This window comes from Eumetopias jubatus, unplaced genomic scaffold, assembly GCF_037043125.1.
Source record: "Eumetopias jubatus isolate StellerSeaLion01/CBP00866 unplaced genomic scaffold, mEumJub1_p1.0 scaffold_30, whole genome shotgun sequence".
Lineage (NCBI taxonomy): Eukaryota > Metazoa > Chordata > Mammalia > Carnivora > Otariidae > Eumetopias > Eumetopias jubatus.
The window spans coordinates 1,984,328-2,010,081 of record NW_028274836.1 but is presented as its reverse complement, the minus strand read 5'-3'; the positions used below and the strand labels follow the sequence as shown (position 1 = coordinate 2,010,081).

The window sequence follows — 25,754 nt, the reverse complement described above, 5'->3', positions numbered from 1 at the left end:
AGAGGGAAGGGTGTTTCGATTAAAAACCAAAACCAACAGCAAGAATGTTTTCCAGATTTGGTCCCTGTCAAGGTTGACAGCATCTGGGAGAGGACAGAGTGTGTGTGAGTGTATTTCTGGTGTCCACCTGCTGTTTCAGTACAAAGAGCCACGCTGGATGTGTTTGTGTTTGTGGGCGCCGACAAGAATGCACGGAGCCACAGGCCGGGCTCCTGAGGTTACTGCTGTTGACCATCCACTCTGTCTTATCTGGCCAGGCGTGTAAACATGCTGGGCTCCGTACCACACACGTGGATAAAGGATGGTCTCTACCAGATCCAGACCTCCTAAAAGTGGCCCAGGCACACCCCCCAGACGCTGGGAGCCATCACACAGGATTTAGACTGACAGGGTCCCACTCAGCACATGCAGTGATTTCCCGTGTAGGGTCTGTGGTATGAGACCCAGGCAGGCAGCATACAAGGGACAGAGAGAGCCACGTCCCTCTCCGAAAGGGCTTTCGGAATTGGTCCAGCGTGAAAGAGAAGGTGGGGGCGGGGGGGTGGGGGGGAGCCACGGGGCCTCCCCTCAGCTGGCCCCAAAGGCGGGGTCGCTCCAACCAGGGGCTGCTGCCCCTGCGCGTCCCTGGGAGCCCAGCATGGATGATAAAACTCATGGACTGGAACGCGCCCACTGAGCCAGCACGCGGCGGAGGTGCGGCTAGCACCAGTGGTCTTGATCGGGGTGGTGGTAGCTATGCCGAACCCGGCCGCCCGAGCTGAGCCCCAGAGTGCAGTGGTAGCCGTTGGGCACGCGGCGGAGGGGGTGCGACTGGGAGGTCAGGGAGGACACATAGGAAGTCCGGGAGGAGCGGCCTGAGTTGGTGGCCACAGCCTCCTTGAAGGTAAGCGTGTCCTCAGGCTGGGTGCGGGCAGTGTCCTCACTGTCCAGACGCTGCCCCAAGTAAGGGTCAGAACCGATCCTAGAGCCCGCAGCCAGGGGCTGGCTGAGGGGGTCTCTCTGGAGCAGAGCGTTGTGTTCGGAAAGGCCACGGCTAAGCCGGCCTGGGGAAAAGGTGGGGAGGCTGGTCTGTGCCCCAGCAAAGTGGACAGGCGAAGATTGGCCCTCTTGTAGGTGACACTGGGAAGGGGGGTCAGCGGAGTCTGGGGGAGCTGCCTCTGCCCACCACGGCCAGGGGTGCTAGCACCGGATGTTGGCAACAAGGGGCTCCCATTCACTGAACCACCACCCAACAAGAAAATAGAACAGAGAAAAAAAAATCAAAGTCCCAGACCAGAGGCCAATGCAGGTGAGAACCATGGAGGTGGGCGGTGAGGCATGGAGAGAGGCAGGCACCCTGGGAGGGGACCCGTAGGGTGTGTGGTGGAGGGGGGAAAGCCGCTGGTGCCGGTAGGCCTGGGGAGGTGGTTGGGGACCAGTGGGGAACAAAGGGACAGGCACAGCTCAGGGAGAAGGGAGACCAGAGGCCAGTCCAGGGCAGTTGGGAGGGGAGGATCAGGCTGGTGCGGGAGGAATGGAGCAAGGAGGGGGGAGCACAGACTCGGGCCTGGGAACCAGGACATGAAGGAGGATTCGGAGCATGGTGGGGGGGGCTCGTGAGGAGGGGCAGTGAGGGGGGTCCTGACTTACTGGTCTCGGGGGTCCTGGCTCCTGCCCAGCTGTTGGTGACGTGGGGTGGCTGCTGAGGGAGGGTTTCGGCTGTGAGGGCTCCCGGCCCCCAAAGCGGTCACAGGAGTAGAAACGCTGCTTCTCCGAGGAAGAGGAAGAGGGCTGCCTCCGCTCTTGGGACCGGCCCCGCTCCTGTCTGCGCTCCGTCCGGCAGCCTGTGGGCCCCTCTCGCGGGGGTGGGCCTGGCCCTGCAGCACTGCTGGGTGCTGGCCAGGAAGAGGGGAAGTCAGCACAGCGAGCCAGGTGGGGAGACAGACCCCCAGCCCAGACCCAGTCCCCAGGGCCAGCAGGGGGACCCAGGGGGAGAGCTGAGGTGCGTGGGTGATCCTGCCTGGTCCCCAGACCTGGGCCTCACAGCCCCCTACTCAGGGCCGTTTGGATGGTGGAGGCACAGAAAGGAATGCCTCAGGCCCTGGCCATAGGAGGGACCCCCGCACGCACTGCCATCTGTGTCTGCGGACAGGCTGGGCCCCTTCTCCAAGGACTTCTGCTTCCTGTCCCTGCGGCGATGGCAGCGGTGGTGGTGATGGGGCGCAGCCTGGCTGGCTGGGGCACAGTCCAGAGCAGCGCTGCAGAGATGAGCCACGTGGGGACGCTGGGGCGCCAGTGTGGAGACGGAGCACTTCATGGGGCTGGCGTTGGGGGCCGGCTGCGGGTGGGATGTGGGTTGGCACACAGTCTGAGAGAGGGGCCTGGGGCAGGCTCCAGGGCGGCCCTGCAGGCCTGGGGTTCAGGAACCACCAGGCCCCTCCCTCTCCCCAGAAAGCTCTTCCCCACCCAGGCCCACCCTTTCTCCCAGAGCACGCTGCACAAGGTGCTGTCCGTCTCTGCCAGCGGGGCCCAGAGAGCTGTTGGCCTCAGTGTCCCTGGGGGACAGGGACGATGCCAGGAAGAGGGAGCCTGCGGGCCTGGCTGGGAGAACCCTGAGGGCTGGCTGCGTGTGATGGCTCTGCTGGGCCAGGGCCATGGGGCTCCTGCCCTGGGCTGAAATCGGGACCTGCGGAAAGGGGCCCTCCAAGGGGAGCTGACCCACAGCCTCCACTCGGCGTCCTCAAGCTGGCCGCCCAGCGGGCCAGGCTCAGGAAGGGGAAGAGGGCTGGAGCCACCACCAATGGGAGGCAGAGACAAGTTTAGAGAATGAAGTCATTTGGAATGTGCAGAACCAGGAACCACAAAAGGAGGCAGGGACAGGGCCAGCCCCAGGCAAACATTGAAGGTCCCCGGCTGGAGGACATGCCCCTCTAAAGCCCCTCACCATCCCAGGAAGTGAAAGCAGGGCCCCCTGACACAGCCTCAGGTCTGCAGGCCCCTCTCTGAGTCCATGTGAATGGGCCCACAGCCCCCGTGCCCTGGAGCTTCCTGCTCGGTACTCAAAGCATCCCCGAAGGAGCAGGGGATGGAGGTGGTGCCGCCTCCAGAGTCCAGAGAAAGAACAGGGCAGGTCGCGCGCCTGGGTGGCTCAGTTGGTTAAGCGACTGCCTTCGGCTCAGGTCATGACCCTGGAGTTCCAGGATCGAGTCCCGCATTGGGCTCAGCAGGGAGTCTGCTTCTCCCTCTGACCCTCCCCCCTCTCATGTGCTCTCTCTCTCAAATAAAATAAATAAAATCTTTAAAAGAAAAAAAGAACAGGGCAGGTCCTCCCCAGAGCATCGATGGGGGAAAGGGAGGACCAAGCTGTGAGGCACCGTGTGCATGGCGGGGGGGCTGGGAGGGGCAATGCAGGCTGGCGTGAGGAGGGGTGTCCTAGAGAGAGGGAGAGTCTGGGTCAGGGACCCTGGGCTGGGAGATGGAAGCCCCAGGGCCACCGCAGGAGGCTGAGCACCGGTGGGTGGTGGGGATTCCTGGCAGGCCTCCGAGGACTCTGGCTGCACCTCTTGAGACCATCGTCCTGGGAGCTCCCAACAGGGCTGACAGTGTCCAGGCCGCCGTGCAGGTAGGGAGCCCTCACGCGGGACACAAGCCCTCCCCAAGCCAGGGCTCCTCATCCCCCACGCCCCCACCCTCCCATGACCCTGGCCCTCCCAGGCCACCCACCTGAGTCTCTGCAGCCGGGCGAGGCATGGAGGCCGCGCGTCCCTGGCTCTCCAGTCCGGGTTGGGGCTCCCCGTCAGGACCTCTCAGGGCCATGCTCTGCATCTGGACGTCCACAGCCTGGGCACACAGCAGCCCGCAGTCACACCGGCCCCCACCCCACTCTCACCTTCCCCCCCATCCTGGGCTCCCCGCCACACTCCTGCCATCTCCCACCATCCCTGTCTCACCCCAATCCTCATCTCATCCCCCATCCCCAGCCTGGCTCCCCAGCCCTGGGAGCCCTCCCCGGGTTTCCTGGCTGCACCACTGGGATCTCTGTAGAGTGGCCACGCTCCAGGGGTGTCCTTGCCTCATAGGGTACCTCCTGGGTCCTCTGAGTGCCCCAGGAAACAGACTCCTTGATGCCACTCTCCTGGGTTTGTCTGTAGAGAAGAGAGGATTGTGCTGTTGGCTCAGAGGTCTGTGGGCCTTGGAATGCCCACTAAGGACCTGGCTCCAACCTGCCAGGAACCTATACTGGCCCCTTCTACTCTGGGTTAGAAGCAGCCCAGACGCGTGAGGCCCTTCAAGTACAGGCTCTCAAGTGGCCACACAGCAAGGGATGTGGACCCAGTACCAGGGCTCAGAGCAGATGGGCAGAGAGGGCCCCCGGACATGAGTCCGAGGGAGGTCTGGGCCCACCGCTTGCTGGTCTAGGGACACCCGGCAGGTTCCTCGGCCCTAGACAGGGCCTCCCAGGAGGAGTGGGAGGCCACATGTGCACAGCATGCATGACGCAGAGGGCGGACATCCTGTCTACGCTGGTGCACAGCAAGCCCTGACCACTACGTTAGGGGCAGTGTAGTACTCAGGAAAACCTACCTGATTAACAGTCCAAGACCCACAACCAGGCTGCAGAAAAGAACGTCCAAACATGTACAGATGAGGAGGAAATCAGGAGCCCTAAACATGCAGGCTGTGCCCAGTCTGATACCAGGCCCCACACCTTAGCCCTTGCTGGATGAGGCAGAGCACAGGCCCCCCTCTTTGGGCTCAGCCAATGATTTCCTTTAGCCAATAAGGGTGTTAGCAGACCTGGGACCCTGCTGGCCCTGAGGGGGTGGCTGAGAGGAGCCTGCCTGCTACCACCCCCCAGCGACACACGGTGCAAGACAGGTAGGTGACTGTTAGTTCGCAACACTTGGTTTTGGGTGGTTCATTACCAAGAATTATTGTGGCAAGAGTTAGGGGTTAGGTAACAAGGACGTTACCAATTTGTCTACAAAATACAATTGCTTCAGAAATCACTACTGGAGTGGAGATCTGAGGAAAAATGTCTTAGAGGAGTTAGGAAGACTAGACACACACAGGCCGTCAACAGAATGGGGTCAAAACAAATCATTTCTCAACGGGCAGTGAGGAAGCAGAGGCAGAGGCCCCTCACTGGAAAGGGAAATGGGCACGCACAATGGGAGGTGACAGTGGGAACCACCGACTGTCTAAATCCACTGACCTCAGTGCCATCAGAGGCACCCATGTAACGTTTTGGGAATTAGCTTTGGAGTCCACCATGGACCGCTCCAGCAGCCCGCCTGGACTAGCTTTCAGGCAGCATCTGCGGGGAACCATTTGGGGGGAGGTGGGCACGGGGTGGAACAGAGAGGCCAGTCTCCCAAAGTGGTGATGGGACCTGAGGGCTCCATGTCCTGCAGCACAGCCTACAGGGAGCCCCTCTGGGAGGGGGAGAAACCAGGAGTCCTGCCTCCTCCGTGCACCTCGCACCCTGGCCAGGTACTGACACGGCCCCGCCGTTGCTGAGGGACGCAGAGCTCTTCTGCTGAAGGAAAACCCGGGCTCCTCGGAGCACGGCCGGCTGTGTCTGCTCCAGCGTGGCCTTCAGAGGGGGGAACAGGGACGCAGGGCCCATCTGTAGAAGGGACGCAGGGAAGAGGAAGAGCTCTAAGGCCAGAGACAGGTGTGCCAGAAAGCTGGCCTGACCCCACAGCATGGGTTGGTGCTCCTTCTGCCCTGCCCCAGCCCTACACAGGAGGTAGGCGGGGGCTTACTCCCAACCTGGCCTGTGAGTGACATCAGGAAAGTCATTTCACTTCTTGGAGCTTCAGTATCCCTACCTACAAAATCTGGGGACCTCATCCAATTAAAAATGGTAAAAGGTTTCATCTCATCATCAACTTGGATTGATGGGTAGAGGCTGCCTGAGCCCGGACTGAGCAGAATTCTAAGGACATTTCAGGGCTCGGGGGGTGGCGGGGGGGCACTAATGGGTGTCTGCAACAGAGAGGGGAATGGGGGATGTGGTGTGGGCATCAGATACTTCCCATCCCACGATGGGTGAATGTCCCTGTAAGCTCCGAACCAGGCAACTTTCTAGACAGAGTCTACGTATGGTCACTGATGGTTTGGCTGCATGGGAAAGTTGTTATCTTTGAAGGATGACGTCAGGAAGATGGGGCCCCAAACCAGCCCAGTCAGAGTCATGAGGGGAAGAAATCATGACCCTGGACCCATCAGTTTGAATCTCTCTGGTCCCTGCCAATGTGCACGGTAATCAGGTTCTCCTCGAACCTCCCCAAACAACCTCCTCAAATATTCTTCAAACTTCTTTCTTCTACCACTTAAAAAAGTGGTATCTCCAGGGAACATGTCCTCAGCCCCTTGTCTACTGCTCCTGAACACTAGGTCTCCAAGTCAGGGGGCCCCCAGTACCAGCAAGAGACCAGCCGTTGGAAAGCACGCAGGCTGTACGGGGTTTCTGACTTTGGGGCCGGAGAGTGAGGCTACAGTAGGAACCTCTCATCTTCCTTTTCCCGCCGTGCAATCCCCAGGAAGGATGTGGGTTTCCTCTGCCGTCAAAACAACTGATGGGTGCCAGAGTCTGAGGTTCACTTCTTGGAAATCCTGGAACTCGGTACCTGGGACAGGCCTCCCGTGACCTGGTGAAACTGGTCTCTAGGGGTCTTGTTCTGTTTGTAGAAGTCAAGTATCATCAGAGCTGCGTACACCTTCCCTACGGTCATCTCATCGGCTGGAGGGAGAGAAAACAGAGGGTGGGGTGTGGAGGAGGAAGGGGAGGTGGGGGACAAGGGAACAGCCTCCACCACAGGGACTCCTGGACATGCTCAGGGAAGGGCACAGGGCTTGGCCGAAGTTGCATCTTTGGGCACTGAGCACGTGTCCTCTGGAGCTGTACTGACTCTCCACAGGGCCCTCCATCTCCTCCCAGTGAAGTGGATGTGGGGTTTAATCTTTAAGCACCTCATCTCTAACTGTAGGAGTCTCCCTGCTGTTCTCTGGATTTTTTTAAGTATACACCCCCACCAGGAACGTGGGTGACTGTGGTCAACAGAATAAAGCCCAGGGAATCCCTTCCCACAGTCCCTATGCACCCACTGGTAAGACCGTTCTCCCTGCAGGTGGAAACTAAGTCTAGACTATTGACGAGGTTACCCTGGCCCAGGCCTCCTGGCTCTGCCTCTGGGTGGGACACAAAAGGGGGGTGAACAAGGAGAATTTCTTGCCCTCACTTACGTTTATGGGGTGGCACCAGTAAATCCAGGGTCTTCTGGGGCAGATTGGCCCACACAGAGGAAATCTCCTTCCTCAACTCTGCATCACACTGATGCTGCTTGGTGCCGGCTGGGGCAGGACAAGGGTGTGGAGGGGAAGAGAGATGTTAGGAGCTGTCTCACGGGCCCCCTGGGGGAGCCGGCAGGGAGAGGTGTGGTGTGAGGGGAAATGGGGCAAGGACCGTGCCAGGAGAAAGGGCAGAGCGGGGAGAAGCACGGCCACGGCGTCTGTCAGAGCGTCCCTGATGGGCACGTGCAGAGACAGAGGCCTGTGTGCGTGGGCCCTGGGAGTGGAGAAGGGATATGGTGGCGGCCCAGCTGTTCGTCCAGCCATTCAAAACTATCAAGAGAGCATCCTCCCGTGCCAGGGACTATTCTAGGTGATGGAACAAAAGCAAAGGAGCCGCCTTTGTGGCACCATGTGGCTTGACCCAACAATAAAGTGGCAGTAAGTTCAAAACCTAGTGTGTTGGGTGCAGAAAAAGCTTAAGTAGGGAAGGATGAGAAACATTAGGAGGGCTGAAATTTTGGACAGGGTAGTCAGGAAAGGTCTCATGAGAAGGTGGTGTGTGTGTAAGACCCCGAAGGCAGAAAAGGACCAGGGGGTGCAAAGGCCTCGGTGTGTCACACAACCAGCCAGGAAGGCAAGGCTCACTGAGCGGGGGGTGGGGGTGACGGGCTGCAGGGAGCAGATGTTGAGATAGGAAGCAGCAGAGCGTGATAAGCAGAGGGATAAAATACTCTGACCTTTTTTTAGCATCAGGTTTACTATGGTATAATGTACATACAATGAAATCCACCCTTTTCAGTTATCCCGTTCTATGAACTTTGGTAAATCCATAAAGCCACACATCCACCCCACAATCGAGTCATGGTATATGGCCCCGCTGCCAAAGTCCCTCTGTGCTCCCTTTGTAGCTGACCCCTTGGCCTCCTCTCATCCCGTCCCATCCCTAGTGTGTTTTCTGTCTCGGTCTGTTTTGCCTTCTCCAGAATGCCCCACAAACAACGTCATCGGGTGTATTGGCTTTTGAGTAGGACTTCTCCACTCAGCGTGGTGCCTTTGAGATTCAGTCCACGTTGTTGAGTGTATAAGTAGCCTGTTTCTTTTGATTGCGGAGTACTACCTTGTGGTATGGATAGACCCCAATTTGTTTATCCATTCACCAGTTGTGAGCATTTGAGTTGCTTACATTTTGAGGAGATTATGAAATAAAGCTGTGAACATTTGCATATAGGTTTTTGTGCAGATGTATGTTTTCTTTTCTTCCCACTTGGGAGTGGGCTGGCTGGGCCGTACGGTAAGGAACTGCCAAACTAGGATCACAAGAATTCCATATTATGCATTCTCACCAGGACTTAATATTGTCATTTAGAAAAGTACTTTAGTCGTATTAATAACCATGTAGTGTTATCTTACTATGGCTTCATTTTGGATTTCTCCCATCCAAGTACGAACCAGGCCCGACCCTGCTTAGCTTCCGAGATCAGACGAGATCGGGCGCGTTCAGGGTGGTATGGCCGTAGACTTCATTTTGGATTTCTCTAATGATTAATGATATTGAGCATCTTTATAGGTGTTTATTTGCCTTCCATATATAGTTTTTGGTGACATGTCTATTCGAATCCTTTACCCATTTTTATTAGGTTGTTTATTTTCTTATTACTGAGTTGTGATGGACCTTTATCTGTTCTGGAAACTGATCCTATATCAGATACATGGTTCAAAAATATCTTCACCAATGCTTTAGCTTTGTCTTCTCATTTTCTTAAATGTCTTTTTGAAGAGCAAAAGTTTTTAATGTTGATAAAGTTCAATTTTTCTTTTATGGCTCATGCTTTTGGTGTCTTCAAAAATCTTTGCCAAACTCAAAATTGCCAAAATCTCTCTCCTGTGTTTCCTTCTAGAGGTTTTATAATTTTACATTTTACATTTATGTCTATGATCAATTTCAAGTTAATTTTTGTAGGAGGTAAAAGGTATGTGCTATGGACTGAATTGTGTGCTGCCCCCGTTCACATGCTGAAGCCGGAACCCTCATTGTGACTGTATAAGGCCGAGAAGGAGGCAATGAGGTGAAATGAGGTCAGAAGGGTGGGACCCTGACCCAGAGAGTTAGTGTCCTTATGAGAAGAGACACCAGAAAATTCATTCACTCTCTGTATGCACTCAGGGAAAGACCATGTGAGCACACAGTGAGAAGGTGACCACCCTACAAACCAAGAGAACAGGCCCAGGAACAAAACTTACCTTCCTGGCACCCTGATTTGGACTTTCAGCCTCCAGACTGTGAGAAATAAATTTCTGTGTTTAAGCCACTCAGTTGTGGTTCTTTGTTATTGGCAGCCCTAGCCGACTAAGACACTAAATGTCAAGATTTTTCCCTTTTCTGGATAGTTGTCTAAATTTTTCAAGTACCATTTGTTGAAAAAATTATCTTTTCTTCATTAATTGCCTTTACAACTTCATCAAAAATCCATTGGCAATGTAAGTATGAGTCTCTATTGTGTTCCACTGACCCATGTCTCTGTCCTGTCACCAACACGATACACCTCAATTGACGTGCTTTATAGAAAGTCTTTGATTCAGGTAGAGTAAGTTTTCTTTGTTCTCTTTTCAAAATTGTTTGTTATTCAAGTTCTTTTGCTTTTCTAGATACATTTTAGAATTTGTTTGTACATTTCTACCTAAAAACCTGTTGGGATTTTGATTGGGTGAACATTTATTCTATTGATGAATGTGGGAAGAATTGACATCATGACAATATGGAATCTTCCAATGCATGAAGATGATGCAGTGCTTAATTTTTAGATCTTCTTTGCTTCTTTCAATATTTTGAAATTTGCAACATAGAGATCTCACATATATACTTTTTAGAGTTATCCAACAACAAAGAAGTACTTCATGTTTTTGGTGTGATTTTAATGGAACTTTTTCCCATTTCAATTGTTAATTGCTAATATATAGAAATACATTTGCTTCTTGCACACTGACCTTGTATCCTGTGACCTTGCTCTATACTTGGGGATGGTTTTAGTTACTTTTTTTAATGGCTTAAAACAACAGAAATTTATTATCGCAGTTCTGGAGGCCAGAAGCTCAAAATCAAGGTGTCCAGCATGACCGTGCCTCCTCCAAATGTTCTAGTGAAGAATTCTTCCTTGCCCGTTTCTAGATGTTGGTGGCTCCCAGCCATCCTTGGCATTCCTTGGCCCGTAGATGCCTCCATTTTATTCACTTTTTCTTAGAGTCTTTCAGATTTTCTCCATAGATAATCATGTCAGTTGTGAATACAGGCAGTTTTATTTCTTCCTTTCCAATTGGTATGCCTATTTCTTTTTCTTAACTCATTACAATGGCTAGGACCTAACGTATGGTGTTGAACAAGAATGGTGACAGCAGACATCCTTCCTTTGTTCTTGATCTTAGGGAAAAAGGGGTTAGTCTTTCTTTGTTAAGTGTGTCATTCGCTGAAGGTTTTTCATAGATATCCTTGATCAGATTGAGGGGGCTTCCTTCAGTTTCTACTCTATGCAGAATTTTTAAAATCATGAATTCTTGTGAAATGCTTTTTCTGCATCTATTGAGATGATCATATAGTTCTACTTCTTTGATATATTAAATTATATTGATTGATTTTTTATACTTGAACTCAACTTGCATTCCTGGGATAAACCCTACTTTTGTCATCAAGCAAATAGATATATATACAGCCAGACTCAGTTTGAGAAAACTGGGTGGAATATTTTTGTGTCTACAGTCATGAGGGATACTGATCTGTCACTTTCTTTTCCTATAATGTCTTTGTCTCATCTTGGTGTAGGAGCAATGTCAGCACAATATGGTAAGTTGAGAAATGTCCTCTTTTTCTCTATTTTCTGGAAGAGTTTATATAGAGCTGGTATTATCTCCCCCTTAAATGTTTGGTGGACCTCACCTATGGAGCTAACTGGGCCGGGGATTTTCTTTGTTGGAAGGCTTTTAACTATAATTTAATTTCTTTAATAACTATAGTGCTACTCAGATTCTCTCTTCCTTTTTTTAACCCACTCAGGTTATCCATTCTTGAATGAGCTTGATATTTGGTGTCAAGGAATTTTTCCATTTCATTTAAGTTGTTGAAGTTATTGACAGAAAGTTGTTCATAAAATTTCCTTGTTATCCATTTAATGGCAGCAGGACCTGTAGTGGTGTTCTCTCTTTCATTCCTTATATTGGTTATTTCTATCTCTTTTTCTTGATTGGTCTAGCCAGAGGTTTATTAATTTTATTGCTTTGGTTTTTAACATGATCATTCTAGCTGTTCTGTTGCAGGCAGACAAGAACAGAGGCAGACCAGTCTGAATCGAGTCAAGACCCGAGAGAGGGGCTTGGACCAGGAGCTAGCAGTGGGAGAGGACATAGAAGTGATCATATTCTGGTATATTATGAAGGTGGAGTCAAGAGATATGACAGGAGATCATATATGGATCAAAACTGGGAAAAGGATTTTAAAAAAAAGAAAGAAAGAAAGAGGAGGTAAGAATGACTCCAGAGGTTTTTGTCTTGAGTGACTAACTGGAAGAACAGAGTTTCCACTGATGGAGACGGGAAAGATCATGGGGAACACGTGGCGATCAAGTTTGGGCAAGTGAACTTTGGAATGCTTCCTGGGCCTCCCAGTGGAGACAGTAAAAATTCACATGAGAATGCAGAATGCAGGTCTGGAGTTCAGGAGGAGGCCTGCACTAAAAACACAAAGTTGGAATTCCCAGTATTTAGAGCCATGAAAATAGGTGGAATGACGAACGTGGCAAAGGGAACAGTCTGAGGGGCACCATGACATTCAGAGGATGGGAGACATGAGAAAACAGAACAGGAAACATCAAAGGGATTCAAGAAGAACTACACGACCACGGAGGAAGGGCCGAGCCGCGGGCGGGCGCGGCCACGGAGGAAGGGCCGAGCCGCGGGCGGGCGCGACCACGGAGGAAAGGCTGAGCTGTGGATTAGGTAAAATGAGGACCGAGCACACGGAGGTCGCCGAACAGCTCAGCAAGAGTGGCTCCAGCAGCATTGCAGTGGAAACCCACCTGCAGACCGAACAAGAGAGACCAGACAGACAATACGGACCAGTCTCTCAAGGAGTTGGTCGCGAGGAGGGGAAGAATAAACATAGGGAAGCCAATGGAGGGAGCAGAAAACCTTTTAAAGATGGGAGAGATCATAGCTTGTTTATATGTTGATACAAAGAATCCAATAGGGAGGAAAAACTGACAGGCAAGAAGCAGGGTGCAGAATTTCTGGCATGACATCTGTGGGTAGATGATGAGAACGGGACCTAGAGTGCAAGGGGGCAGGGTACAGGACTGGCCTCGACTCATCCGCTACAAACGAAATGGCTGAGCTCAAGGGCTCGAGTGCAGCCAGGAGGGTGGTGTGGGGGCAGAGACAGTGCAGATCCCCTCTGGTGGCTCTAATTTTTCTAATTTTCACAGGAGGGTGAAGGTGGAAAGGATACACTGGAGGTTTATTCTCTCCTAGATTTGGCACAGGCTATGCAGTCCTATCAGTTAGCTCAGGAGAGGACCGGACAGGGCCCGGGGTCACTACGGGGAGCGGACAGAAGGCACACAGACGCTGCACCCTGGAAGGGTGCTACCTCATGTGAACCTATGTTCTGCCGTCCCATGCTCTGGGTAACCTGGACAGGTCATTTAACCTGCACCTCAGCTCCCGCACATGAAAATGGGATCATTACAAGGCTCAAAGGCAGGGCGGTTATCAGGGGATGAGGTCAGTGCCCAACAGAGGCGCCATGAGCAGCTGTCCTTGGTCGCCTCCAGACAAGCCTCCTCACCCCCCTTCCCTGCACACCCACCTGGGGGTGGCTCTGGACTGAGGACCGCCCGGTCCTGGCTTGGTGCCCTCCCCAGATGCTGCCTTGCTCACCTGGAGCCAGCTCGATCTCCAGTGCAGTCCGAATGAGGGCCATCAGCGTGGACGTGAAGTGGACGGTCATGTCCTCATTGGAGATGGGCATGTTCATGCAAACCAGGAGCTAGAGACAAGGGGAGCAGGTCAGGGCCAGGCCTACCAGGGTCCCTCCACCACAGGACTACAAGGGGCTGGAGGCCCCTAGAGGCTGGGCTTCACCTCCTGGGGGTGGCTTCTGCAGGCGCCCAGGCAAAGTTGGGTGGCTGGGAGTTTTGCCAGCATTCACACTCACCCTTGGACCACCCCCCCATTGGAGCAGTCCCTCCTTCTCCTAGCTGCGGAAAAATAGAAGTCCAGGTAAAGACTGTAGCATAGCACCAAGCCAGAAGCCTGGATCCCTCTGAAAGAACAGGCACATGCTTAGCCAGAAGGACCCCTGCCCAAGGCTGGAATAAGGGGCGTGGGGCCTGGGCTGAAGAGGGAGGGATCTGGGCTGCAGAACAGAGGCGAGGCACCCTGGGATGGCCCACAGACAGGAGGGAAGACCCCTGTCCTTACAGCTCTGCCCAACGTCTTCTCCTCCACCGGCAGCCTGGAGCACTGGACAAGGGGCGGGTTAGCCAAGAGCACAGCTCTGAGCTCCCACTCCCAGTGAGGCATCCCTTCACCCCAGGAAGGCTTCTGCCTCTCACCACCCAGCCAGGGGGCCTGGAAGAGGCAGCCAGCACCTTCCAGTCAGAAGGACCCAGAACAGATGGTACTGCACAGGGCCAGCGTGGAGGCTGGTAGGGAGAGGCTCAGGGCCATTGCACAGGAGTAAAAGTACTTCGGACCAGACTGGGAGTAGTGCCCTGCTGCTTTGCTCCCTGTTTCCGCATCAGGTGAACAGCCCCTTTTCTCTCCTCATTTTTCAAGGACAGAAGAGCGGGAGACAGATGTGTGTCTGTACCACAGACCTCCGGGTAGAGCCAGCAGCTGCCCAGAGCCTGAGGCTCTGAGAACTTAGGTGGTGTCCGGGAAGAAAAGTACCCTTGGTGTGTCTGGCACGGTCTCAGCCTGGGAGGTCACCTAGCTGACCAGGCAGAGCCCTAGGGGCACCGTGACCCACCTGTCTTCTCTCACCGCTCTCTTGTCGTCTACCATAAGACAGAGCTAGAGAAGGGGGCACAGGGCCCCTCCCCGGGTTGTGCCTGTCCTCTGCCAAGCCCACATCCCATGACAGAGCAGCCTCTCTTCCCCTCTAGGGGGGCCCCCAGCCCGGCCCCCAGCCCTGCCCCCAGTGTCTGGGCCCTAGATCCAATCCTCGGCCTAGTAGAGACCGGGTGGCTAGAGACACGAGCCCAGACTCTGCCCCCCTGAATGCTGGTGAAGCCCCACCTGGCACATCCAATCGTGGTCCCAGGACCTCACACATCACCTTTGTGATGCACACCAGGAAAATCGGCTTTCCAGAGCACAGGGTCCCTGTAGACCAGCACCGATGGCAGGAGGAGAGGCAGAGGGATTCCTCTCTAGGGAAGTCAGGGAGTCCGGTCCCAGCCTGAAGGGGGAGCAAGCAGGTGATTTCCAAAAGAAGAGAGCTCTGTCCAGGGCACCTTCACCAGAGGCTCTCCTCTGCCTGTCCAGGCCCTAGAAGGGCAGGGATCTCTGGAAGTGGCAGAAGGACAAGGCCAGGGTAAACAGACAGGCATCTCTGCCCTGGGCCTAGGACCTCCTGGTCATAGCACCCTGAGCATCTCCTGGACCCTCCCCAGCTCCCCAAGCCCATCCATTCCTACCCACCCTGACGCCTCCCCTGGTCTATTCATGACCAGAACCTTGGAACTGGCCAGCACAGCTGGGGAGGGGCCCTAAAGGCTAGCCCATCAGAGCCCTGCATGCCCAGCCTGGCCCCAGGTATCAGTGTGGACAGAACTCTCCTCCTTGGGAACAAAGCTACAGTCTTGCATGCAGGCCTCAGGCAGGCGCAACATGCATGCCAGGCAGGGGAGGGCTGAGGAGGACAGCAGAGGCATCTGCCGATGGCCTGAAGGAGCCACTTAGCTTCCAAAGGCTGTGCTGAGCCAGGTGACAGAGGGAGGCCCAGATTGAGAGCACAGAGACAGACAGCATGGACAGAACCAGAGAGAGGAAAGCTCTGCTGGGAAGCTCGCTCAGAGAGAGGGCGGTGGCAGAGAGGCTCCAGACACACGCTGGTGGAGCCGCACGACTCGGGCTGGCTCTGTTTTCTGGGAGCAATGGGAGCTGCAGCAGGGCTCTCGGTGTGGCGCGACGGGTGGGGGGTGGTGCTGGAGGGATGGGAGGTGCCTACACACCAAAGGGCACATGGGGCAGGTGGGAGCAGGCTTGGGGCTGGGCCATGTGACCTGCCCGCCCCCCAAGGAGGGAGGCCTGGAGATGTCCTTCAGTTTACCACCTCCTTGCCACTCAGCCTCCTGGGCTCCTCAGCGATGGAGGGAGGGGGCGTGGGACTACCTGTCCTTACCCTGCAGCAGTCTCTGAAGCCCCAGGAATGACAGCAGAACGCCTCTCCCTGGCATCCTTTCCTTCTTAATGCCACAGCGCCTCCTTCCCGCTGTGGAACTTACAAAGCCCTGGGGATGCTGCCTCCCCAGGCTGACAGCAGCCCAGACCTGGGGAAGTTCTGCATGTGCGGAGCTGAGTGGGGGTTCCTCAGAAGTGCCAGAGGCCCTGCAGGCCCCTATTACCCCAGGCTCAGACCCAAAGGGTTGGATACCTCCACCCTCATCAGGTGCTTATGGGACAGAGAAGCTGAGTGCGGTCCTGAGCCCGGAACAAAAACAGCTTCTGTCTGAAAGGTGGTCTGTCCCCTCATTTCCGGGAAAGAGAAGGAAAGGAAAAAAGGCAGGTGGAGGGCTCTGGCTCCGTCTTCCTGAGCCTCTCAGGGGCTCTCAAGGGGGCACACCTGCGGGCACAAGGGGCAGGTGCAGACACCATCATGGTATCTGTGTCCCTCTGTCTGGGAAGGTAGAGGACATGGCTGGAGCAGAGAAAAGGAAGAAACAGTGAGACAGCAGAGCGGCAGACAGACAGACGGACAAGCCCCGAGAGGAGACGGGAGACCAGCCCCAGCACAGCCAGCCTCGGGGTGCAGGGTCGGGGTCTACCTTGTATGCAACTCGGGCACGGCATTTCTCCCCCAGCCCCAGGGGTGGGGACATGTGTTTCAGCATCTCAAACATGTCATTGTAACTGATGCGCCCACTGGAGACCCGGCCCAGGGAGGCAGAGGCAGGGTGGGGTCCACAGGAAGGGGTGCGGCGGGAGGGGGCCGGGGGGAGGAAGCAGACAAGAAAACAGATCCAGTTAACCAGCGTCCGATTACACGCCAAAAGTCAAAATACGTAAAATGAGGGACTTCTCTGCGTGACCCGATCCCCTCCTTGCCCCTCCCAGCCTCACCTCCACACTCCAGCCCCACACAGGGCAGCGGGCAGGGGTGACATCTGAGCTAATGAACATGGAGGGATGAGGAAGGGCTGCATCGGGGCGGCTTTGGGTTGTCAACTTCTGATTTTACACTTTTAGAAACCACAGATAATGCCAAATCAGAAGAGCTGCTTCACCATGCCGGGAGAGCCGGCAGACAGAATTACGTGACTGATGAGGCCGGCCCGAGAACCACGGCAGAAACATAACTTTCCGTCACGCTCAATTTGCTTCCAAGTTAGCCTAGAGGCTAAAGGAGTGGAGAAAACTCTACAACAAGCCAGAAAACTAGAGCTGGGGGAGCCCCGAGGCTCTAGAGACAAACTTGACCGGTGAGTCCTGCTCCAAGCCCAGAGACACCCTAGGCCGCCCAGGGCGGGGCTGCTGCGGGGAGTCAGGGCTAGGCAGGAAATGGGAGATGGGGGGGAGTGGAGGGGGCAGGGGCGTGGTGGGCAGCTGGGGTGGGGTGTGGCTTGGAGCCACTCTTGCACCCTCCTGTACACACCAGGGGCAGGGCTGGCCCCAACACACGGGACAAGGCTGCGGATCCAGGGAGGTGTCTGGGGGCCGATGACTGTCTTCCGAGGTAGACAGGCCACCAGGCCTGCAGCCTCACCTCCACCCCTGGGGACACCTGCCTATGGGACCTGCTTGGGGTCCCAGAGACGAGGTCGGGTTCAGGCCACCCAGGAGAGAAAGGCAACAGCTTTTTCCTGGCAGGCACAGCTGCCCCAGGGCCTGGCCCTCCTCTCAGGGTTCCCAGCCTTGGCTGAGTGGATCGATCCAGAGGTGAAGCAGGAGGGCCCGTCTTTGGGCCTCCACTGCCTCTGTCCTCGCCTCCCTCGGGGACCAGAAGCCCCTCGGTTGTCAGGCTCTTCAGACTGGGAGGGGCCGCTCCTCCTGGCCTGCTTGTGCCCATGCGCTCCTCCTCTGGGGCCCTTGGCCTCCAGCCTGTCTGACCATTAGCCCACCCTGCAGAGCCTGGAGGCAAAGCCGGGAAAGACAGCTGCTTCCTCGGGCACAGGCAGGGCCTGGCCCCCAGCTCCCACCCAGCAGCCGACCCCTGCCCTCCAGGCCCAGCCAGCAAGCTTCGTGTGCACCGCCTCAGAAGGCTGCCTCTCCCCAGCCAGCGGGAGGGGTCGGGAGATCAGATGGGGCACCAGAGCGTCCAGGAGGTTGGAGTGCGGGGCGGGGCAGGGCAGGAGGAAAGAAAGGTGAGGTGTCCTCATTCCCAAACCAGGCAGGGAGTGTGCGCTGCGTTTGCATTTCGGGCAGGGAAGGGTATGTCCCATGGAGGCTCTGAGTTGCAAACCTTGTAGGCCAACCTACGAGGGCAGTTCTTCCCTAAGCCGACGGGTGGCGCAATACAACGCAACAAACTGTACGTATCCTTACAATGAACCCGGCAAGTGGAAAGGAAATGTCACAGGTTATGGCAACCAAGGCACGATGAGCCCGTCCTGCCCGCCCACCCAGCCTGCGACAGGAAGAGGAGCCGGGCGGCTGGACAGGCAGCTCCCTGCAGGGAATCCTGGGGCTCAGAAAGCCCCGGGAGGCAGGGCAATCCCAAGACCATTTCCAGAGCCTGACGTGGGCAGGAGGCACACCATACAGAACCAGTGCTGGCCCCTGTCGCAACCCCCACTGTGCACGCACTGCAACCACTGGTCCGCCTCCCCCCGGGTCTTGTTCGCCCACCCTCTCTGGCAGCCCCTGCTCTCGCTCCCTGAGTTCTGGAGACCCCACGCCTGGCTCTCCTGACCGTCTCTACCTCCTGCATCTCCTGGAGTCTGCTGGCCTGGCTAAGGACCCCCTAGTCCCAGGGTGGGCACCCTGGCCAACACCGACGTTTCTCTTTCCTGTCCAGTCAGCTCCAAGTCATTTCTGCAAAAGAGGGAAGAAAGAGGAAGCCCCACTTTGGCCTCACCCAAGGTGCTTGCTACCTCACTGGACCCAAAGGATCATGACGAAGGGTCTGGAAGCATGGTGAAGCCCCCAGCCCCAATAAGCACCCAACCTAATTCACAGCCTGTTCTCTGGCTCATCTTCTCTCTTCCACCATCGAATCCCTCACACGGCACCAGATGGAAAGTGGGGGCACCATACTGTCACTGCAATGCAAAAAACTGTCCTCGCTGTCTGTAAAGCAAAGTCAAAGCTCCTTGTTTATCCCAAATTTCAAGACCTTCTCAACCTGTCCCAGCCGCCCTTCCAGCCCCTTTGCAATGCGTTCTCTTCTCCATCAGACACAATCACACCCCCTTCCCTTCAGCCCCGGCCCCAACCTCTTCTCTAGAGCTCAATCCATCCTGCCCTCTTCAGTTTGGCTCAAATGCCACCTCCTCTGACTCACCGGCCAGATGGGGTTTCTCCCTCCTCGAACACCCCGGGCTCACACTATGGCTCCTCTGTTCTCCCACAGTCCCGTTGGACTCAGCATCCCGAGAGCACGTGCTTGCTTCACCTACACACCCCTGGTCCCCAGCACACGGCGGATGCTCAGGAATGTTGACTGGGCAGATGGATGAACACAAAGATGAGTAGACAGATCGCTTACAGGTGTGACTGTGATTCTCCTCTCGACTCTCTACCCTTCACCAAGTGAGGCAACGGGGAAGATGGGAGAAGGCGGCACCATAAAGCAACAACCCCACGCCTTCTTCATCTCCCCACAGCAGGCATGTGTGCACGCACATGTGCACATACATACCCATGCACACCTGCGCTCACACACATGTGCACACAAAGCATGCACACCCGTGTATACCCATGCACACGTGCATTCACACACGTGCACACATGCACTGCACACACCTGCACACAATCACGTGTGCACGTGCGTACGCATATATACAAACCATGTGCGTGTGCGCACATGTACACATGTATGTCTGCTGCATATTCACACACGTGCACACAAGCACACACACGTGCACATATGCACTGCACTCACATTTGCACACACACGTGCACACATGCACCGCACTCACACATTTGCACGATCACGTGTGCACACTCGTACGTGTACACACAAACCATGTGCGTGTGCGCACATGCACACATGTATGTCTGCTGCACACATGCATGTACGCATGCCACATGTGCACACAAACACACCCGTGCACATATGCAACACGCACCCACAGAGCCATACACACATATGAAAGCTTGGGAAATTTCACAAAGTTTTGTTGTTCTTTAAGTCTCTCCAAGAACGAGGAGACAGCAGAGTGGCCACCTGGGATATAAAGCGGACCACATCCCTACATCTGCCACGGAGGCTAGGAAGGGCTCAAAGCACCCTCGGTCCTGTGCCCAGGACTCAGTCTCCTCAGCTGCCTCTGCTGGGCCTTCCCCTATCCCCTGCCATCTGGAGGCAGGCTATGTTTTCAGCCCAGGCCACTTGGGAGCAGCAAGTCTGAGTGTTACTTGCGGGTCACATTTATGCTACTTTTGGACCATGGTCTTGGGTGCTATTTCACAGATGCCACCTCTGGGGTGACGCTTATATTTGCTGTCTACTCTTCCACAGCACTTTCTTTACCCCACTCCCAATGGCCCCTGCCTTCCAGAGGCCCCATTTTCAGAACTCTGGATTTGGGAAACAGTCTGAGCCCCCTGTGCACCATCACAAAACCACAGTCTGGCCCAAGTCCATTCCCTGTATGTCCAAATTCTGCTCCACCTGTGGCTGGACTAGGGGAAGCCCTGGGTCTACAGTTCATAAAGATTGGGGGGAAGTCCTCCCCTCTCACAGGCCTGCACTGACTTGCCTTTGTCGTGCACCTATGAACATACTGCCCATACAGCATCTCTGCTTCCCTGCAACACACCCTTTAGAAACAACGTGCCCGGTGCTCCCTTTGGCAGCACATATACTGGAAACAATGTGCCCAGAAACAGCAGCATCTCTTGAGACCACAGTGCAGATGACCCTCCTAGAATGAGCCTCAAGCCTGCCTCACTTGGAGTCTCTCCTGCTCTCTGACCTGACTGGGCCCTCCTGACCAGAGAACCCACACCTACCCCTGACCCAGAACGACACTGGGCACTGCAGGGCCGATGTGCTGATGCATCAGCAAAATGACAGGACTCTCCGAGGCCACAAAAACAGTCACCTACACCATGAAACATAAATAAATCCATGCTTGTTCTGCACTGCGTGAAAATTATTCAGTTTTCACTACAATGGAAAACACCCGGAGACACTACAGGAATGGAAATGCCCTAGGGTTGCTGGTGCTACCAGTGGTTTCAGGACTTGCCCAGCCTGGGAAGGGTCTCATACAGCATCTTCTGGATCCTCACATGATGGGGTAGGGGCTCCGGGAAGGCTGGATGAGAGGAGGGTGGGGGAGCCCAGCCAAGCTCCCAGGGGCTTGAGGGTCAGAGAGCTCTGGAGCAATCCCCTTGCTGAGCTCCAATTTAGGGAAAAACTGTGGGCAGTAGGGTCCTCACCACGACGACACTGACCATCTCCTCCAGGCCTCTACCACGCAAGGGGTGACCAAACACAGAGCTGTGCGAGGGGGACACGGGCAGGCTGGGAGCCTCGGAGACAGGAGGTGGGAAGTGGCTACACCCCATCTTCACAGTCTTCTCATTCCCTTCGAGCGTGGGAAGGGACGGATGCCCATCCGTTTACTGATGCACTTGGTTCATTCACATTCATGTCTGCTGAGCGCTCACCGTGAGCGAGGCGATGAGCTGGCCTGTGCCTTCCCCAGCAGCCAGGTCTCTTGGCCCTTCCATGTCCTGTGTTGGCCTTGCAGAGAGCATGCCCTGAATAACTACTCAAGTATCCGCTTGAGAGAATGAATGAATGAATAAGCAAATGAAGAAGCAAGTGATGAAGGAACAGACAAATGGGCAGATGGTGAGTCCATGCTGCTTTGCTAGCCCCGAGGATAAGAGTATGTGTCCTGGGTGTGCAGGACTCTCCCATGGATCACGGAACACCCTTCTAATGCAAGCCAGTCCCCTCATGACATACTTGCTCTGTCTGGAAACAAACTACCCCTCACTTAATGCAACACAGTAACCCTTTCCCACCATGACCAAAGGGTCTTCAACATACTAGACCCTTCCTGGTAGCTCCTTTAATTTCAGTGAAAGTTCACCAAGCGCCCGCTATTTGCAGCCTGGGCTGGGGACACAGGTGCATGTTGGCTCCTGTTCCCAAGAGATGGCAGAGAGGGAGAGGCCTGAGCCCATCGGCGGGAAGAATGTCATTTCTGCCATGAAGGCCTCCAAGCTTCATGAGGATGGTGAGGCCCCAAGGGAAGGCCCTCCTCTCCCTTGAGCCCTCCACGCCCCTCATGTGACAGACCTGTGAGGAGACAGTACACTCCCATTTGGCAAGAGACTTGAGCCTCACAGACCCCTTGGAACCTCCTAAGCCTGGACTAAGGGTCTCACAGAGCATTTCTCCGCCCAGGGAGCTGTGTAAGAGCACTGTGGGCATGAGAAGGAGCGTGCCACCTAGAAGGGGACCTGGCACCACCCTCTGCGGACCCCGCCAAAACCTGAGGGGGTTTGACAAAACCTGTGCCACATGACACAGGTCTGAAGCCACCCAGCCCTGTCCCAAGATCCGTGGCACAGACCACCCTGAGGACCACGGAACACGGGGGCCACTCACCACGCGGCCGGGTCGTACTCAGCCCAGACCCGGATGAACTCGTCCAGGTGGTGAGGCCCTAGGATGGAAGAGTCCCGTGTAAGGTACTCAAAATTGTCCATGATCACGGCCACAAAGGGGTTCAACATCTGCAGGACAGGAAGGAGAAGGGGTGACGTAGAGAGACCTCAGCCCGCCCTCTACGCTAGCCCTTACCCTCCAGCCAAAGTGTGTGCGAAACCATCATGGCAGCGGAGGCCACTCTGACTCAGCCAGAGCCCGTCCAGCCCTGCTCCCCCCAGCCTCTGGGCCTCCCCTGCACCACCACCACCACCACCAGCCCCCGCAGCAGCCAGCCTCCTACCCCGGGGTTCTGGGTCCCGCAAACTAACCCAGGTCCCTCCCATTCCCTGCTTCTGCTGCCCTACCTAATTCATGTTGGCACCCCTCCCGCCCCACCTCCCATCACCACCCTCTTCCCCACCTAGCCAGTCTTCAAGGAAAACAGTGACTTTGGAGTTAGTACTTTGGACTCCAGAGGCCAAAAGCTCAGCTTCTTTTTTGTTTAATTGAGTTGAAATTCACATAACATACATTTAATCATTTTGAAGAGTACAACTCGGGGGCTTTAGTGTATTCACAATATTATGCAACCACCTCTCTAGTTTCAAAAATTCTTTTTTTTTTTAAAGATTTTATTTATTTATTTGACAGAGAGAGACACTGAGAGAGGGAACACAAGCAGGGGGAGTGGGAGAGGGAGAAGCAGGCTTCCCGCGGAGCAGGGAGCCCGATGCGGGACTCGATCCCAGGACCCTGGGATCGTGACCTGAGCCGAAGGCAGACGCTTGATGACTGAGCCACTCAGGTGCCCCTCAAAAATTCTTTATCACCCCAGAAAATGCCTCCTACAGTAAGCAGTCAGTCACTTATTTCCCCTTTCTCCCGTTCCCTAGCAATCTCTGTTCTGCATCTATTGGCTTGTCTATTTGGGGTACTTCACATAAAAGGAATCCTACAATACAGAACCATATAGGGCCTTTTGTGCCTGACTTCTTTCACTTAGCGTGATTTTTTGAGGCTCAGCCATTCATTTGGGTCAGAACTTCATTGCTTTTTAAGGCTGAATAATATTCCATGGTAGGTATATACAAGTTTGTTTATCTATTCATCCATTGATGGATATTTGGGTTGTTTCCACCTTTGGGCTGAACTGTTTTCCACAAAAGTTGCTACATTTTACATTCCTATCACAATGTGCAAGAGTTACTATTTCTCCATGTCCTTGCCAATGCTGGTTATTTTCCATTAAAAAAATTATTATCTTTCAGGATCCCTGAGCCGTAAGGGCAGCCGCAGTCTCGCGATCCTCCGGCGCGCGGCTTTTCTTCTCTTCCTCGGTCCTGCGTGTCCGGTGCCGCACGCTCAGTCCGAGCGGGTGGGCACAGCGCTTGAGTGGCTTGGCCCGGAGCGGGCCGCGTGCTCGGGAAGGGGACTGTGGACCGGAGAGTGGCACACAGCATGGCAGAAAACCGAGAGCCCCGCGGGGCCGTCGAGGCTGAGCTGGACCCAGTGGAGTATACCCTTCGGAAGCGGCTCCCCCACCACCTGCCCTGGAGGCCCAATGACATCTATGTCGACATGAAGACTGACTTTAAGGCCCAGTTGGCCCGCTGCCTAAAGCTTCTGGACGGAGGGGCTCGGGGTCAGAATTCATGCAGTGAGATCTGCATTCATGGCTTGGGCCTGGCCATCAACCGTGCCATCAGCATTGCCCTACAGCTTCAGGCAGGCAGCTTCGGGTCCTTGCAGGTGGCTGCCAATACCTCCACCGTGGAGCTTGTCGATGAGCTGGAACCAGAGACTGATACACGAGAGCCGCTGACCCGCATCCGCAACAACTCGGCCATCCACATCCAGGTCTTCAGGGTTGCACCCAAGTAATGGAAATGAGGATGGCCACCTTATCCACCCACCCCCACATAAGTCGGCTCAGAGATGGCTCTTCTTGTACTGAGTACAGTCATGGACCTTCTACCAGAGCCACGTAAGAAAAAGCCTGTCCCCTTACAGCCCAGAGGACTCTGAACTGCGAGGGAGAGTATTGTCTCTTGTTGGGCCCAAGCATTGGGTCTTCCCGAGTCTTTGTGGTCTGTGACCATTGTCCTAGACAATAAAAACTACCAAGTTGTGTTAGTATGCAGCCACCCCCCCAAAAAAATTATCATTATAGCCATCCTAGTGAGTGAAGGAAGTGTGTGGTTTTGAGTGTCCTTAATGCCCAAAGATGATGAATGTCTTCATGTGCTTGTTGGCCACTTTGTATATCTTCTTGGCTAAAATGTCTATTCTGATTTTTTGCCCATTTTTTATATGGTCGTCTTTTGTAGTACCGTTCTAAGAGTTCTTTATGTATTTTGGATATTATCCCCTCATAAAATATGTGGATTAGTATTTTCTCCCATTCCTTAAATTGTATTTTTACATCTTTTATAATCCCCTTTGACACACAAAAGTGTTTAATTTTGAGTAGTCTAATTTATTTTTTTCTTTTGTTGCTAGTGATTTTGGTGTTGAATCTAAGAATCCTCTGACAAATCCGAGATCATGAAGTTCTGCCCCCTATGCTTTCTTCTAAGAGTTTTGTAGTGTTAGCTCTTTCATCAATTCTGGGTTCATTTTTGTATATGGGCTGAGGTAGGGGTCCATCTTTATTTTTTTGCATGTGGACATCCAGTTGTCTCTTCACCATGTCTTAAAGAAACTATTCTTTCCATACTGAACAGCTTTAGCATCCTTGTCAAAAATCAACTGTCCACAGATATTTGGATTTATTTCTGGAATCTCCATCCCACTCCACTGGTCTATCCTTACGCCAATACCATACTGCCCCGGTATCATCCTTATTAAGATATATATAACTGACATAATTATAAGAGACTTAAAGTGCATATTGTGGTATATATACATACATAAACATTGTGAAATCATTCCTACCATCTAATTAACACATCCATCACCTATATTTTTTGGTAGAACACTTACGTTCTACTCTCAGAAAAATTCAATTATACAATACAGTATTATCAACTATAGTCACCATGTTTTACTTTACATCCTCAGACATTATTCATATTATAGCTGAAAGTGTGTGCCCTTTTACCAACTTCTCCCTATTTCCCCAACTCTCTAGTCCCTGGCAACAACTCTTTTACTCTCTGTTTCTACGGTTTGACCTCTAAAAAAAATTCCACATATAAGTTATACATGCAGTATGCGTCTTCCCTTGTCTGGCCTTTTTCACCTAGCATAATGCCCTCAAGATCCATCCGTGTTGTCACAAATGACAGAAGGATTTCCTTCTTTCCCATTGCTGAAAAATGTGGGCGTGTGTGCGTGTGTACACACACACCAAATCTTCCTTATCTAATTCACCTGTTGATGAACACTTAGGTTGTTTCCATATCTTGGCTCTCAGGATTTTGATTTGCATTTCCCT

General features: G+C 54.0%; 2 protein-coding genes across 2 annotated transcripts in view; one reads left to right on the top strand and one right to left on the bottom strand.

The window, feature by feature from the left end:
* Positions 1–699: 699 nt before the first annotated feature.
* LOC114203906 (voltage-dependent N-type calcium channel subunit alpha-1B-like) overlaps positions 700–25,754 on the bottom strand; it is a 44,647-nt gene continuing 19,592 nt past the window's right edge. Inside the window, 13 exon segments of the mRNA XM_088020488.1 lie at positions 700–1,097; positions 1,100–1,230; positions 1,634–1,874; positions 2,110–2,317; positions 3,703–3,819; positions 3,869–3,886; positions 4,007–4,124; positions 5,481–5,608; positions 6,615–6,727; positions 7,231–7,338; positions 13,201–13,309; positions 16,314–16,410; positions 22,277–22,404. Of these exon segments, the coding sequence (XP_087876614.1) occupies positions 700–1,097; positions 1,100–1,230; positions 1,634–1,874; positions 2,110–2,317; positions 3,703–3,819; positions 3,869–3,886; positions 4,007–4,124; positions 5,481–5,608; positions 6,615–6,727; positions 7,231–7,338; positions 13,201–13,309; positions 16,314–16,410; positions 22,277–22,404 (1,914 nt within the window).
* On the top strand, positions 23,777–24,199 carry LOC148161988 (ribonuclease P protein subunit p20-like). Its single transcript, XM_088020476.1, has one exon. It carries the CDS (start codon positions 23,777–23,779, stop codon positions 24,197–24,199), a length of 423 nt encoding a protein of 140 aa, XP_087876602.1.